General features: G+C 43.7%; 1 protein-coding gene and 1 long non-coding RNA gene across 5 annotated transcripts in view; one reads left to right on the forward strand and one right to left on the reverse strand.

Moving 5' to 3' along the window:
- Positions 1–16,229, forward strand: part of PIK3R3 (phosphoinositide-3-kinase regulatory subunit 3) — a 141,135-nt gene that overhangs the window by 31,938 nt on the left and 92,968 nt on the right. Inside the window, exons 1-2 of one of the 4 annotated variants that reach the window (XM_055255363.2) lie at positions 8,620–8,971; positions 9,714–9,823. The exons of 1 other annotated variant lie outside the window; for it this stretch is intronic. In XM_055255363.2, coding sequence (XP_055111338.1) covers positions 8,925–8,971; positions 9,714–9,823 — 157 coding nt within the window. In that variant the 5' untranslated portion in view covers positions 8,620–8,924. Of the gene's footprint in view, positions 1–8,619; positions 8,972–9,018; positions 9,069–9,713; positions 9,824–10,753; positions 11,031–16,229 lie in introns of those variants that run through there. 2 more of the 4 variants (XM_063627682.1, XM_055255369.2) reach the window with 2 other exon arrangements.
- LOC129469121 (uncharacterized) lies at positions 2,595–8,639 on the reverse strand. The gene is made up of 3 exons (XR_008652912.1): positions 8,401–8,639; positions 7,021–7,144; positions 2,595–2,813 (listed from the first exon to the last, which is right to left on the reverse strand). It is a non-coding gene; the product is annotated as an uncharacterized lncRNA (long non-coding RNA).

Here is a 16,229-nt window from a genome sequence, read left to right on the forward strand (position 1 = left end):
CTGGTTTCTAGGACTAGAGCTAGTCCATGACAAAGTTTTATAGGTTTGAGCACTATATTTAATGTGACTTACAGTCATTTATTGGGAAAGATGATCCTTTATTCTAAAATTATATCATATCTACATCTTGATTTTAAAATGTGTTTGAAAGCCGGGCGCAGTGGCTCACGCCTGTAATCCCAGCACTTTGGGGTGGATCATCTGAGGTCAGGAGTTCAAGACCAGCCTGGCCAAGATGGTGAAACCCCATCTCTACTAAAAATATAAAAATTAGCTGGGCGTGGTGGTGGGCGCCTGTAATCCCAGCTACTCGGGAGGCTGAGGCAATGAATTGCTTGAACCCGTGAGGCAGAAGTTTGCGGTGAGCCAAGATCATGCCACTGTACTCCAGCCTGGGTGACAGAGTGAGACTCTGCCTCAAAAATAAATAAATAAAGTAAAATAAAATAAAATATGCTTGAAAAAAATTAAATTATGGTGGTTGTATCATTTCCTAGGGCTGCCATAATGAATCACCACAAACTGGGTAGCTTAAAACACCTTAGCTAGGTGCAGTGGCTCACGCCTGTAATCCCAGCACCTTGGGAGGCCAAGGTGGGACGACCTCTTGAGCACAAGAATTCAAGACCAGCCTGGGAAACAGTGAGACCTCGTCTCTACAAAAAAGAAAAAAAAATTAGCCAGGTGCGGTGGTGCACACCTGTGGTCCCAGTTACTCAGGAGGCTGAGGTGGGAGGACTGCTTGAGCCTGGGAGTTCAAGGCTCCAGTAAGCCGTGAACATGCCACTGCATTCCAGCCTGAGTGACAAAGCAAGACTCTGTCTCAAAAACAAAAAACAAACAAACAAAAAAAACCCCACAAGTTTATTCTGTCACAATTTTGGAGGCCAGAAGTCCAAAACAAGGTGTTGGCAGGGTTGGTTTCTTCTGAGGCTCTGAAAGAGAATCCACTCCATGTTTCTCTCTTAGCTTCTGGTGGTTGCAAGCAATTCTTAGTGTTCCTTGCCTTATAGATCTATCACTTCAATCTCTTATTACTGTCTTCACATTGCCTTCTCATCTATGTCTATGTCTCCAATCTCCCTCTGTTTTTCTTATAAGGACACACTGATCATTAGATCTAGGATCCACCTTAAATCCAGGATGATCTTATCTCAAGATCTTTAATTTAATTATATCTGCAAAGACCCTCTTCCAAATAAGGTCACATTCAGAGCTTCCAGGGCTTAGGAGTTGGACATATCTTTTTTGGGTATCACTATTCAGCTCATTAAAATAGTATTAGTGATAATTTTTCCTCAATGTCTGTGCTTGGCCAGAAAAAAAAAATAATGGTGGGGGTTGGGGTAGGTCAAAGAGAGTCGTCTATTAAAGATTTCAGAGAGGGGGCAGGGTGTGGTGGCTCATGCCTATAATCCCAGCACATGGGAGGCTGAGGCAGGATAGCTTGAGGCCAGGAGTTTCAGGCCAGCCTGGAAAACACAGGGAGACCCTGTCTCTACAGAAAATAAAAATAAAAAACTAGCCAGGCATGGTGGTGTACACCTGTGGTCCCAGCTACTCGGGAGGCGGAAGCAGGAGGATTGCTTGAGCCCAGGAGGTCAAGGCTGCAGTGGACCATGATCACACCAGTGTATTCCAGCTTGGGTGACAGAGCGAGACACCGTTCCTCTTGCCCCTCAAAAAAATTTCAGATGGGGAGCAGTTCATAGGTATGACAGATTTGTCTGGTTCTTGTTTGCAGGGTCCTGGGAAACCCAGCAGAAGCACCAACCACATGCCCCTATGTCAGGGTAGGATACTGAGCTAGATTCCTCCATTGTCTTGGAAAAGAAGATATGATCCAAGTGGTATGTGTGAGTTGTATTTAGGGAACAGAGTCAGAAGTCAATGTTGCAAGAACAGAATCAGTGAGGAGTGTGAGGTTAATACTCAGCAGTCGAGGATGCCAGGAAAAAGCTGAGAAAGAGTGTAAGGTTGTTGAAGAGGAAAGACAAGGAGGATGGGTACTCTCTTGTCCTGATCTTATGGTCTTAGGGAGAGTTAGTCAGTTTAGAAGCACATGGGTAAGGCCGGGCACGGTGGCACATGCCTGTAATCCCAGCACTTTGGTAGGCCAAGGTGGGTGGATCCCCTGAGGTCAGGAGTTCAAGACTAGCCTGGCCAACATGGTGAAACCCCATCTCTACTAAAAATAGAAAAAATTAGCCAGGTGTGATGGTGGGCACCTGTAATCCCAGCTTCTCAGGAGGCTGAGGCAGAAGAATTGCTTGAACCGGGGAGGCAGAGGTTCCAGTGAGCCTAGATCATGCCATTGTACTCCAGCCTGGACAGCAAGAGTGAAACTCTGTCTCAAAAAGAAAAAAAAAACAAAAAAAACACGTGGGTCAGCAAAACTGTTCTCATAAGTCTCCCTGAGTAGATGGTGGGTTCATAAAGGACAGAAATAGTGTCTTATGGATTACTCAGCAAAAGATCTGACCTACGGGAGGGACTCAGTTGAATTAAACTGAAAGAGCTTGTCATTTTGAGCTGTTCTTCCTGTTTACAATTAACATTTAATTAATCTACTTTAGGCACAATTATCTTATTGCATATTTGGTATATGTGATGGCCAATTATATTTTTTGTTTATTTGAAAATATATTGCTTTTGAACGTATACTACCACGACATAATTTAGAATTTCACACACTGACATCAACAGGGAAGGAATAGGGTCCCGAATGAAGTTTAGAGAATAGTAGTAATCTTCATGGAATGTCTCCTTTCCAAGAGGCGTAAGATGAGCAGAGTAGAAGGCAGCCTCTACCCCTGGAAGAAAATCACTGTAAGTGTATCATTTTCAATCAAATGCTCAAAGCTGAGGACACAAACAATCATGTTCATGCCTTTTACATTCCATGCTTGCACTTTCTTACCCAAGTGGTGATCTTTAAACCCCAGAAGTCACACCATTTTCCCAGATTTCAAGAATGATGCCCCTGCAGAAGTGTTTGGGAGGCTGCAGGACTTTGTTTTTGGGACAAGGTCTCACTCTGTGCCCAGGCTAGGAGCAGTGGTGCCATCTTGGCTCACTGCAGCCTTGACCTTCCGGGCTAAAGCGATCCTCTGGCCTCAGCCTCCCAAGTAGCTGGGACTACAGGCACACACCACCACACCTAGCTGATTTTTTAAATTTTGTAGAGACGGGGATCTCCATATGCTGCTCAGGCTGGTCTTGAACTCCTGAGCTCAAGTGATCCTCCTGCCTCAGTCCCCCAAAGTGTTAGGATTATGGGCGTGAGCCATCATGCCTGGTCTTTTTATCCTTTTAAACCAAAATTGTCCAATACGGGAACTGGACTGATACTGCCCTCTAACAATGAAACGTATAAAATGGTTTTTAGATTTGAGACCTGTGGAATTACAGGGCAATTATTGGACATTCCAGAAAGAAGGCATAAACTACAAGTTGCTCAAACTATTGAAATAATGACCACAGGAAGTGAGCATGCTTTAAAGCCCTATATGGTGTTAGATTTCAGAAAAAAGCTGAGCTGGAAAATGAAACCAGTTTCTCTTCTAGCTGCTGAATTTTCCTGAATTTCCTACAAACTGCTTGGAATTTTGCAAACAATTCACAGTTGATAAAATAAAAGGGCAGCGGAACTCAGTGCCTGTGGTGAAGACCCTAGGGGCAGCCAGCGGGAGGGAAAGGTCATTGTCTGCCCCTCTTGGTTCCTGTAGCCAAAGAACTGTAGAAGTTTTTGGTTTTCTTTTTGTGCTTTTAAATAAACAAAGTCAGCTGAAGACCTACAGAAAGGATTACTAGGATAATTTGAACTTAGACTCCCCAGAGCCTTCTTGGAGAGCTTACTTGCACTTTTGCTTATTCGCTCGAAGAATATTCACTGGCTACCCACTGTGTGCCAGGCCTTGGGCTGGGCATTGATGGTTAAAGGACCATGAGGAACCACTGTTGTCCAACATGAGGACCTCTAAAGAGTGATAGGAGAGAGACCTGGAAGCAAACACTTTGAACATGGTGTGCCAAGGGCTGTGCAGAGGCCAGTACAGGGGTCTGTGTGAGCACAATGTGTAAGATCAGATGCAGAGAAGTAGGAGTTTGCCACTTTTTAGTGGAATCAGCTGTCGACGAAACTTTTTCAGGCTTAGAGTTAATCAGGCGAATTGCGAAAACTGAGAAGTAAAGGACCACACATTTAAAGCAGGTGCATGCAAGTTTGGGGCAGCCAAATGTCACCTCTTCCAGGAAGCTTCTACTCACCTCCACATGGTTAGAGATCATCACTGTTTTTGGGGCTCCCCCAACACACTTTGTCAAATTCTTGATTATAGTGCTTATCGTGTCTTTAATTATTTATTCCTTTGTTGGTCCCTCCTCTATGAATTCTGGACTCAATGTTAGGGACTCAGTCTTATTCACTTTTGTATCCTCAGTGTTTGGAAGCACAACAAACATTTGCTAAGTGAATGAATGGGAGAGGAAGGCTGTGTGGTGCAGTGGGAAAGGCAATGAACTGGTAGTTAGGACATGGGGCTCTAATCCTGACTCTGCTACTAGTGGCTGCATGACTTCGAACAAATCCCCTCATTGCTCTGGGTCTCAATTTCCTCATCTGTAAAATGAGAATAAAAATACAGCCTTCCACCCCAGGGTTATGGAGATTAAATGAGGTAACGGAGCTTCACCAGCTGCCTGCCCTGTTTGTGCCCTGTCCTCCTGAAACAGCCTGGACTATTGTTCCTGCCATTTGGATCTAATTTGTGCTCTCTCCCCTGGTGAGAGCTGAGCTGAAATCTGTTGCCTTGTTGGAAGGGAAGTTTGCAGCAATGGCATACATATCATCCAGTTGGCCCCTGTGTTACTACAAGGGCAGACATCAAAAGTGAGGAGGATGTCAAGCTAGAGAGATTTGCTTCTTTTGTGACCCCCTAAACCTAAATGAGGATCCAAAGTGGGAAAAGTGAGGCAGAGCAGATCTACATCACATGCTGAGGTGTGTAAGTGAGGCCTCAAACATTGTCCCCTAAGCCCTGGAATTCAGCAGCATCTAGGGGAATGCCACTTTAATGAAGTCTACTCATTCATATAATGTCATAATTTCTCAGTGCCTTGGGTTAAATGATTAACTCTATCATGGGTATTCAAATGCTAAGAAAGATGAGGAGAGGTAAAAAATTGCAAATGCCAAATACAAGGAATACCATTTGGAAAACACGGAAAATCACGATTTTAGACACTGCTGTCTCAAGAGATGACTACCAATTTCCAGGTGAGATGTCTTTCCAGAAGATCCACTAACATGGTTCTTTGTACATTGTGAAGGCAAACTTTTCCATCAAAACTTGATATATCTTCTACTTACAAGTCAAGTGTCTGGGGAGGTCCTAAAAATCTGCAACTGATAATTTGTAGTGCTTTCTGGGAGTCATATTTGCTAAGTGAGTTTATTTAATTGCATGGACTGGGCCTTATCACAAGACAAGTGGTCAGGGGAAGATGGTGAGAGAAGAAAAAGAAGGTATTGAGGCCGGTAGAATCCCTACCCAAAGTCTAAAGTCAGTCCTGGTGCTAATGTTAGTGACAAAAAAAAAAAAAGGTACGTTTCCATTTTGCAAGGCTTTTTTTTTTTTTTTTTTGAGACTGAGTCTCGCCCTGTCACCGAGGCTGGAGTGCAATGGCGCAACGTCGGCTCACTGCAACCTCTGCCTCCTGCATTCAAATGATTCTCCTGCCTCAGCCTCCCAAGTAACTGGGATTACAAGCGCCTGCCAACATGCCCAGCTAATTTTTGTATTTTTAGTAAAGACGGAGTTTCACCATGTGGGCCAGGCTGGTCTTAAACTCCCGACCTTGTGATCTGCCCACCTCAGCCTCCCAAAGTGCTGGGATTACAGGCGTGAGCCACCGTGCCCGGCCCCATTTTGCAAGGCTTTTAAAAAAATATTGTGCGCTCAGATGGCACCTTTAATCATGAAGAACTTCTGGCTGAGTTCCAGACTGATTCTGCTGGCACAGAGAACTCTGAGATCATACCCTATATTCAGAGCACAGAAGAAATATTTCATCCATCTCTGAAATAAAGAGGAAGAAATGAAGCGTATTTGAACAGTTACAGAACAAAACCATACCAGGGTGAAAAGTGAAGGGCATCCTAACCATTTGGAATTACAGAAAAGTACTATTAATTCTAAATACTTAAGTGACATATTTTTTCATTCTAAGTGTTTCACTATAAACTAAGCAGCTTGCATAAATCTATTTCATAGATACATAAATGAAAGCAGATTTCATGATTTACCTAAGACTACTTTAAATTAAAAAAAGAAAGGGAGAGGGCAAAGGAAAACAAGCAGCTCCCAAAGTAGCAGGTTGTGACCCAGGAGTTTGAGTGCTTAGAGCTGAATTTAATCTACACCCAGGCCAAATATAATTCTCCAACTTGGAAGTGGTCCAGGACACCCGAGCTAACATTTTTTACCTTTGCCAAAGAGCCTGGGGCAGTTTGGTGACAAGCAATCACAACCTCACTTCTATTTCTCAACTGAAAGAAAGACCAGAATCATCTGACAGGTGCTTTCCCCCATGGTAGGGCACTGGTTTAAGCTCAAGGACTAAGAAAGTTTGCTTCCCCTTGATTCATCATTGCCTCTTGCATCACTTATTCTCTGGAGATCTATTCAAAGGTCTATTTAAGTTGGTGAGTTGGGTCATACAATTTTAGGTGGAAAGACTGAATCACAGCTTTACTCCATGTGTCAGCCTTGACCGCTTGATTATATATTATGCTTGGACTTCACTTCATCCCTTAAAGCCTTAGCTGTGGGAAAAGCCTGGGTGATTGCTCTGTGTATTAGAAACTGAAACCCCACCACTAAAGGCTGAAAAGTGGTCCAGGCAAAAGGTGCTGTGGAAATCTGAAAGCCATTATCTTTTCCACACTTCCTCTCTCTTCACCCTCATTTTGTTTGGGAATGTACACGAACACCCGTGAACAAAAATAAACCAACCCACCCTTGACTGATTGTTCTGTCTTTTGAGTTATCATACTTGAGTGCTTCTGGCTCCCAGATATGCTGAAGCAGAGACTGCTGGGAAGGCAGCCACAAATTAGAGTTGATCTTCCAGTATCTTCTACCTGTAAGGAATGGTTCAGGAAATTATAATTAATGAGTCCTGCCCTAAAGTTGAAATCATATTTGGATTTCAGAAATAATAAGAAAGCATATAAGAATCCTGGTGTCTTTTCTTAGCTCAATCATGTCCATCCATACTTTCTGGCCCTTTTTAACCAGTTACTCTATACCCAGTCCATATACATTTTGACTGTCTGCCCTCAGGAACTGTCTCAACTCAGGGCACCTTTAAGGAAGGCAGAACCACCTTAGGAGGTAGAGGGTGAAACGTGGCAACTCTTCCATAGGCGAATCAACATAGCAGACATGCTCAAGGTAGGAGGTTTTGCTAGGGTTTAAATCAGGTTGTCAACTCAAACACAATGGGCTTTGTTACTCCTGTGTAAAGAGGAAATGGAGCAGTTTTTGGCCTCCTGACTGTATTGTAGGGTATACAGGATGGCAATTCCAGGCACAATCTTCAGGAGACACAGATCTGCTTTTAGCTATTCAGTGTTCCCCAGCAAGTTAATTAGCTGTTTCTGAAATGCATGGAAATATTCAGCACTTTCATAGTGAAGCCAATCTCCCAGATTTAAGCTTTGGGGGTGGGAATGAGTATGTGAGGAATAGGGTCTGTCAGGGAAACAGAATAGAGCCCTTTTGGTGACAGATTCCAACGCCTGTGATTTATCTCAGAAATTACACATGAACTGTAATTCCAAGACTTTTTTTTTTTTTTTAATTGGTTTGAGCACTCGAGCAGGAGGGCTTGCTCTCACTATTTTTGGCGTGGGGAGTTACCTCTGGGTTCAAAAGTCTTTGGGTGGGAAGCACAGAGGAACTGCGAAATGCCTCCCTCAGCAATGCCCAGTTGCTCAAGGGGAGAAGCAGGGAGTGGGGTCAGGTAGCAGCCAGGAAGGTTGCAGGGGCCACGGGCACATCCTCTCACCGAGCGGTAAGGTTCCTGCCAGTGGGTTTTGGGGACCATTGCTTTGACAACTTGTCAAGGGTGCGGGGAGGGCTGTCCCAGCAAAGTGAAGAGGTCTGTAGGAAAGCAGTCTGCCCAGAGACCTCCTAAGGACCAGAAGAGCGCGCACCCCGCCAAGTGACAGTACGCGCCCCCTCTGTGTCCGCTCCCCTCCCCCGCGGCGTCTCCGGGCAGAGGCGTCTCACACCAGCAGGTCCTCCCTGGCTCCTCTCCTTAGTCGTCCGGGCGGACCAAGCCTCAGCAGGAGCCCCGCCTGTCTCCAGGCAGTTTGAGCCCCCGAACGCTCACCCAGCCTGTCAGTAACCGCCGTTTGCGTTTTCTTCCTTTCTTTCTTTCTTTTTTTTCCTCCTCTTTTCTTTTCCCCTTCTGCCTTTGTCCCGCTTAGTAACTGGGCTCTGACCAATCGCCGCCTTACCGGCCGGCGCCGGCTGTCTCCTGATTGGCCCGCTTGGGGCGCGCAGCCGTCTCCCGCTCCTTCGCAGGAGCAAGGCAGACAAAAGACGCAGGCTCCAGGCTCCGGCAACCGGCCTCAGCCAATCACCACCCACCTTCCCTCTCTTCCCTCGCCCCGCTCCCTCCTCGCCTGGCTCGCGTGCTCCCCGCACTGGCTCCTGGAGTGCGGCCAGCGCCCGGATCGTACCATTCTGATCGAGGCTGGGGGAGAGCGCGGATGGCTGATTGGGGAGCCGAAGCCTAGAGAGCGGTGGGGAGACGTGAAAGTCGAGATGGAGGGCAGCTTTTTGAACATGTTCTCCGGCACTTGACAGAATCCCGGTACATCGAGGCGGGACGGCGTAGAAGGGGCGGTGGTGATGCCTGCTGTCCCCCCTCCCGGCGCGGTTGGGTGGCGCCTCAGCGGGTGGGCAGCGTGGGGCGGGGAGGGTGTCGCCTTCGCGCCGTTAAAATGAAACTCTAGTGGCTGGAGTCGGGGCAGAGCGTGAGGGGAGTTGGTGCGGGTGGGTTGCCTCTTACACCCCGGCGGGAGCGCCCAGACAAGCCGAGCTGACTGGACTTCTCTGGCCGGCCCCATTCCCGAGGCTGCGGCAGCTTCGGTTCCGAGCCCGACCGGAGAGCAGCCCGAGTCCCGGCCTCTGGGGGATTCGCATTCTGCAGACCAGTGGGACCCCGAAACTTGAACGCAATCTCCAGCCCCCTTTTTTGCCTTCCTTTGTCACTTCCCCGGGTTTCTCCCAACGTGTTCTTTTTTTTTCTCTTCATTTTCCCTCTCCCGAAGGACACAAAAGTGGCTTCCGCGGAAAGATTTGGAGGCGGTGGGAGCTTTTCTCCCCGGAGAGCGACTGTGTAGAAAGGATTTTTGGGAAGCCGCTTTTTAACACCTCTGCCCTCCGACCCCCAAGCCTCTGTGTAACCCTCTGAGGAGAAAAGCCCGTAGCTTGAAAGTTCGGGGGCATTTTGTTGGGTTCTGTAGGAGAGAGGGGGAGGACCCTGTTCGGGTAGTTTGGCTGGACTAGTACTGGCCGTTGGAAACCCCGAAGTACATTTCCGTGTGGAACTTTTGCAGATATATATTTTTAGATTTTTAAATACCAGATAAAAAATATATGCCTTCTATATATCTCCTGACGACCTGCCCCTGACAGCGCGATGTACAATACGGTGTGGAGTATGGACCGCGATGACGCAGACTGGAGGGAGGTGATGATGCCCTATTCGACAGAACTGATATTTTATATTGAAATGGATCCTCCAGGTACTTGGGAGAAAAAAAAAAAAAATCTCGTGATGGGTCCGATTTGTATTTACCAAGAGCTTGGTGATGTTTTCAGGGCAGAAGTATTCCTGGGTGCGCTAGGTTCGGGATGAGGAGATTTGCAGTTACAGCTGCGGTAAAACTGCTTCTGGTTTACACGTTTAAAGTTTGCAGTTAGGACCCTGAACCTATTGTCCTGCGAAGGTGGGGGTGGGGGCTGGAAGTGGGGGTGGGAGGAGAGACCCCTTTTAAAAATTATCGCTATTTTTTACTTTGCCTTTGCATGTCGTTCAGGTTTTTCTTGTGCCCGCCACTTTATTTTTTGTTTTCTTTTTCAATTAAAGACTCTTCTACCTGCAAAGGATGTTTTATATCCCGGGGTTAAAACCAGCCTTTCACTTTGGGCGAATTCTTGAAAGCTTGTCCTTTCACACATTTGTCTAATTTGGTTCGTTGTGTTTTACCCCGGTTAACTTCTGAAACTGAGTTATGTGATTATTCATTGTAAGACTCCCTTTTTCTCTTGCAGAAACAAATGCCGGTTAGTGATTTTTTTTTAGGGATTGGGCGTTCGTATTCAGCCATGGTCTTAGTCTGAGGTTTTCCTTCTCAGAAGGTAGTCGCTCAGAGAGATCTACGTGCAGTATTTTATTACTCTTTAAGGATGATTTAACTTAATTTATGGGATAGGGTTTAATGTAACTTCAATTCCTAGAATAAAGAAAAAAACAAAAACAAGGGAACCTTTCTCTTTCCTGTGAATATGTGATATACACATATGTGTTCCTATACACGTAATGTAAAGTGTACATATATAGTACTATATTTTAAAGCTCTGTCTGACGCTATTACAGACATTTTGTGTATCTGGTAGGACAGGAAAAGGAAGGCAAAATGGAAAAGTTGCCTTTTTTTTCCTTTAAAGTCTACCCCATTTTATGATTATTAGCTGTCAGATTTTCTCAAACCCTGTTTGCAATTACAGATGGTGCTTTATGTAATGATTCTGAATAAGTAGAGAGCCTTTGTGACTCCTTGTTTCTGTCGAGGATGAATTCTTTATGTATTTTAAAACGTGTTATGGCTAAGCCTACAGAGTAAATGTGTGTCATTGGGGAACCTCGCTTATTATAAGATTGTATTTTTGGAAACCTTTGAAAGGATTTGAGCCATGCAAATGTGAAGAAGTGTAACTGTCTTATAGAAGGTATGTAGAAATTATTTCCTGTGTCCTTACAAACGGTGAATTATCCGTTTTTTTTTTCAATTAGTCCTAGTGTTAAATGGTGCTGTGCTAAAAACTAATATTGAATAAGCCTTTTTCACTCTTGATCACTTAGGGTTTTTTCTTTTCCTTCATTTCAGAGCCTTTTTTATTTGCTTTTATAATTGTGACTGCAATCCAGATGCAGCTTTTCAGCGTTTTGTAAAGTTTGTAAGATTTGCCACCCATCTATTGTGTCTTTCCCCCTTTGTTTCCCCCAATGGTAAAGCATATTAGATACATTTGTCATACATATGAATAGAAATTTAGTACATCACTGGTACTTTTATTGTAAAAAGTAAGGTTAATAATTCTAGATTCCTGTTATAAGAATTATATATTCAAACTGCCTTAGAATTATACTGCATTATATAGTACCTTGCCTTGCAGACATACAAAGGGAATTTGTTGGGTGGGAGGTGAGTAGGGAGGAGGGGAGAAAATGAAGAATGCACTTATGGTTGAAATATATTAGCCTAGTAGAAAAATACTGGCCAAGTTGAGTTGAGTTGTCCAAAAATAATTTTAAGAAAAGTTGACTATTATAACTATATGGAGACATGAGTCTTATAAGGTTGTATAGAAAATTCTGATCCAAACTTTATTTTCCATGGAAATAAACTCTTGAGTTTAAAATGTTCATCCTTGAATGAAATTGTGCATACTGAGATTCTATTGAGAATACTGAAAAATACATATGCTGTTCTTTATTACCCCTTTTGCAGCTTTAATGTAGAATATGGTTAATTACTCCTAACAGCTTTTTAAAAAGGAAGTACACTTGAGTATGCTGAAACATTGCCTATGAAGTGAATCATTTTTCATGGAAATAGTGTGAATGTCAACCTTGTTTTATGTGATAAATTAAGTTTTCAAAACATTTAAAACTGTATCATTAGTGAAGCGGTTGCAGTATGTTTTGTAGGTTTTTCCTAGCTCCCACCCCACATCGGGCTCTTATTATTTCCTTCCTGGACTGCCGTGATAGCGTACTAACTGCTCTCCCATTTCTATTCTGTTCAAGCCACGGTAATGTTAAGAGTATCATCTGATGATTTATCTTACAATGACAAATCTTCCAATGGGTTTAAAAACCTCCCAATGGCTTCCCTTTGCCTACAAAATAAATAAATAAATAAATAAATTAAATAAATAAAATCCCCCAATTGCTTACCCTCTCATATAAGTCCCTCTAATTTTTGCTTCCAACTTAATTTTCTAGTTAATTCTCCTCCTGGTGCATCATAAATTCTATAGAAGCAATTTTGTATTTGCTGTTACTTGAATGTATGCTTTTTTTCCTCTTCCTGGGATGCCTTTCACTCGCAATAGTTACATGTTGAAATCTTATATGTATGTGTTTTTAGGACCCAGGTCAGATGCCTTTGTTATCAGAATATGTTCTCTAAACCCTTCTGTTAAAAGTCATCCCTCCTTCCTCTTGCCTCCCTCTTCTAGCACTACTTCTTCTTTTTTTTTTTTTTTTCTGAGGCAGAGTCTCACTCTGTTGCCCAGGCTGGAGTGCAGTGGCGCAATCTTGGCTCACTGCAATCTCCGCCTCCTGAGTTCAAGCGATTCTCCTGCCTCAGCCTCCCATGTAGCTGGGATTATAGGCATGTACCACCACACCAGCTAATTTTTGTATTTTTAGTAGAGACAGGGTTTCACCAGGCTGGTCTCGAACTCCTGACCTCCGGTGATCTGCCTGCCTTGGCCTCCCAAAGTGCTGGGATTACAGGCGTGAGACACCCTGCCCGGCCTACTCTTCTAGCACTTCTCAGATGAAATTTTTTCCATTCTGTCTAGAGAAGCTACTGTACTATTTATGTATACTTCTCCCTATGAAATTGGCTTCCCACCTGGTCATGAGCTGCCTTCTTAGCTTGTCCAGGGTCTTGCAAGTAGTAGACAATTTAGTCAATATATGTTAAATTAATAAATAAGGAACATTGTTTCCTTCTAGTCTTTAGGTGCCTTTCTACTTAAGGTCCTTGCTCAACTCATTGCTTGGCTATTGTAGTAGCCTAGGGCTAAATAACTTTTGAATTAGACATTTGTTGACTTAGGGCCCTTAACTGTAATGGTGCCGATATTTTTATATGTTTTTTCATCTTTATTTTATTTTCAGGACAGAGTCTCGCTGTGTTGCCGAGTCTAGAGTGCAGTGGTGCCGTCTCGGCTCACTGCAACCTCCGCATCCCGGGTTCAAAGGATTCTTGTCCCTCAGCCTCCCGAGTAGCTGGGACTACACAGGCACATGCTACCATACCTGGCTTATTTTTGTATTTTTAGTAGAAATGGGGTTTTGCCATGTTGGCCAGGCTGGTCCTTGCCTCAAGTGATCTGCCCACCTCGGACTCCCAATGTGCTGGGATTACAGACGTGAGCCACTATGCCTAGCCTTTCATCTTAATTTTAGACTAAGCCATAAATGAAAAGTTTTATCTATTATTGCTTCTAGTGGCCTCAAAAACTATTTTTCAAAGATGTTTCCCTCTAGCCTATCTTTTCAATAACTAACATTATTATGCATCCTGAAGGTTCCTAATAACTGCATGGATTGGTGTATCTACAGTCATAGTAATGTAAAAGTTGAATCCAAATGGGAGTTTAATGTCTTAATGTTTGTGTATTTCCTGACAGCAGTAGATATACTGAACTGTTCAGATGAAACATAAAACTTTTTATTGTTGGCTAGGTGTGGTGGCTCATGCCTGTAATCCCAGTGTGCTTTGGAAGCCCAAAGCAGGAGGATTGTTTGAGGCCAGGAGGTCTAGACCAGAACAGCTTTGTAGAGATGCCATTTCTACAAAACATCAACAACAACAAAACTTTTATTGTAGAAATGTTAAGATTGTAGTACAGAGAATCGCCTATAAGCATCTTGGTTAGTCTTGCTATGACTTCGGGAATTGGGATTATTCTGTAGCAAAGTTGGATAGAGGCCTCTCAAAGAGCCTCACCTTTGGTCTTTTGAGGATTAGCTATACACAACTGATCATAACTCATGCACAAAAGGTTGTAGCTAGTGGTCTGTTAGCTCAGCACTTCAGTTTTGACGTTGTTATTGTTTTCATTTTAGGAAAATGTAATAAATAACTTCCTTTATAAATTAATGGACAATTCTTTTTTAAAATTGTTGGCTTTTTTTTCTTATCAAGACAGACTTCTGAAATTATATATTTTTGGTTTTTTTTTTTTTTTTTTTTGAGGCAGGGTCTCACCTTTGTTGCTCAGGCTAGAGTACAGTGGCGTGATCATGGCTCACTGCAGCCTCAACCTCCTGGGCTCAAATGATCCTTCCACCTCAGCCTCTCTAGTAGATGGGCTTGCCACCACACCCAGCTAATGTTTTAAAAATTATTTTTTGGTAGAGACAGGGTTTTGCCATGTTGCCTAGGCGGGCCTTGAACTCCTGGGCTCAAGTGATCTGTCTGCCTCAGCCTCCCGAAATGCTGGGATTACAGGCGTGAGCCACCACGTCCAGCCTGAAATTATCTTTAGGGTAGCAACATCTCTTCCTTAGATAATTAGAAAATGAAAAGTTTTGTTTGGCAAAACATGAATATAGGAAAGTCTAGAAAAGTGGTTCTCAATTTTTTTGGGTCTCAGTACCCCTTTTAGACTTAAAAAATTAGAAGACCTCAAACGGCCTCTCTTTAAGTGGATTATATCTATTGATATTTGTAGTATTAGAATAAAACTGAGAAATTAAAATATATTTAATTCATTAAAAAATAATGAAGCATTATACATGTGGCTTTTTTTTTGAGACAGGGTCTGGCTTTGTTGTCCCAGGCTGGCCTTGAACCCCTGGGCTCAAGTGATCCTTCTGCCTCAGCATCCCTCTGCGCCACCATGCCTGGCAAACATGTTAGCATAATTTTTCTAAATGAAAAAATAACTATATTTTCTAAAAGCAAAAAGAATTAGTGGGAAGAAGGGCATTGACATCTTTACTATCCAGCTTCATAGAAGTCTTTTTTGGCTTTTTTTTTTTTTTGAGACAGGGTCTCACTCTTTTGCCCAGGCTGGAGTGCAGTGGCGTGATCTCAGCTCACTGCAACCTCCATCTCCCAGGCTCATGCAATTCTCCTGCCTCAGCCTCCTGAGTAGCTGGGATTATAGGCGCCTACCACCACGCCTGGCTAATTTTTGTATTTTTAGTAGAGATGGGGTTTTATCATGTTGGCCAGGCTGGTCTTGAACTCCTGATCTCAAATGATCCACCCAAGTCGGCCTCCCAAAGTGCTGGGATTATAGTTGTGAACCACAATGTCTGGCCAATAGAAGACATTTAAATTCCCATGTTTGCTCCTGCATTGAGTCTATTGAGATATTACAGGTTATAACCTCTGGAAAACTCCACTGTACAGTTATAAGAGAATGAGAATGAAAATGGCCAATAATGTCTTAGTGATACTATGAAAATAGTTCTGACCTCTTGGACCCTCTGAAGGGTCTTAGAAACTCTAGATAGCAGCCAGGCCTGGTGGCTTGCGCCTGTAATCCCAGCACTTTGGGAGGCTGAGGCGGGTGGATTACGAGGTCAGGAGATCGAGACCATCCTGGCTAACATGGTGAAACCCCGTCTCTCCTAAAAATATAAAAAATTGGCCGGGTGTGGTGACGGGCGCCTGTAGTGCCAGCTACTCGGGAGGCTGAGGCAGAATGGCATGAACCTGGGAGGCGGAGTTTGCAGTGAGCCAAGATGGTGCCACTGCACTCCAGCCTGGGCAACAGAGCGAGACTCCATCTCAAAAAAAAAAAAAAGAAACTCTAGATCACATTTTGAGACCTACTAGTCTAGAAATTAGACTACATAGTTTGGTGGACAACCTGGTAAAGTATCTTCTGACTTTGAAGCCAGACACAAAGGTTGTTCGAAGAAGCTTATTTGCTTACCTTGACATACTTGGTATTTTCAACCTGGCACAATTTAGATTAAGTAACATTTTGGTGGAAAACTGGTACACTGGCCCTATGGTTGGGGAAAATATCTGCTGAGAGCTACATAGAAGAAATAGGTCATCTGCCACTTCATGATCCTTACTGTTAACAGGTTAAGCAGCCTTCTGTGGTTGAATTTTTATTTTTAACCCTGCACATTTGGATTCGTCTCATATAAATACTTCTCCTGTG

Source organism: Symphalangus syndactylus, chromosome 12 (genome assembly GCF_028878055.3).
Source record: "Symphalangus syndactylus isolate Jambi chromosome 12, NHGRI_mSymSyn1-v2.1_pri, whole genome shotgun sequence".
Classification (NCBI taxonomy): Eukaryota; Metazoa; Chordata; class Mammalia; order Primates; family Hylobatidae; genus Symphalangus; species Symphalangus syndactylus.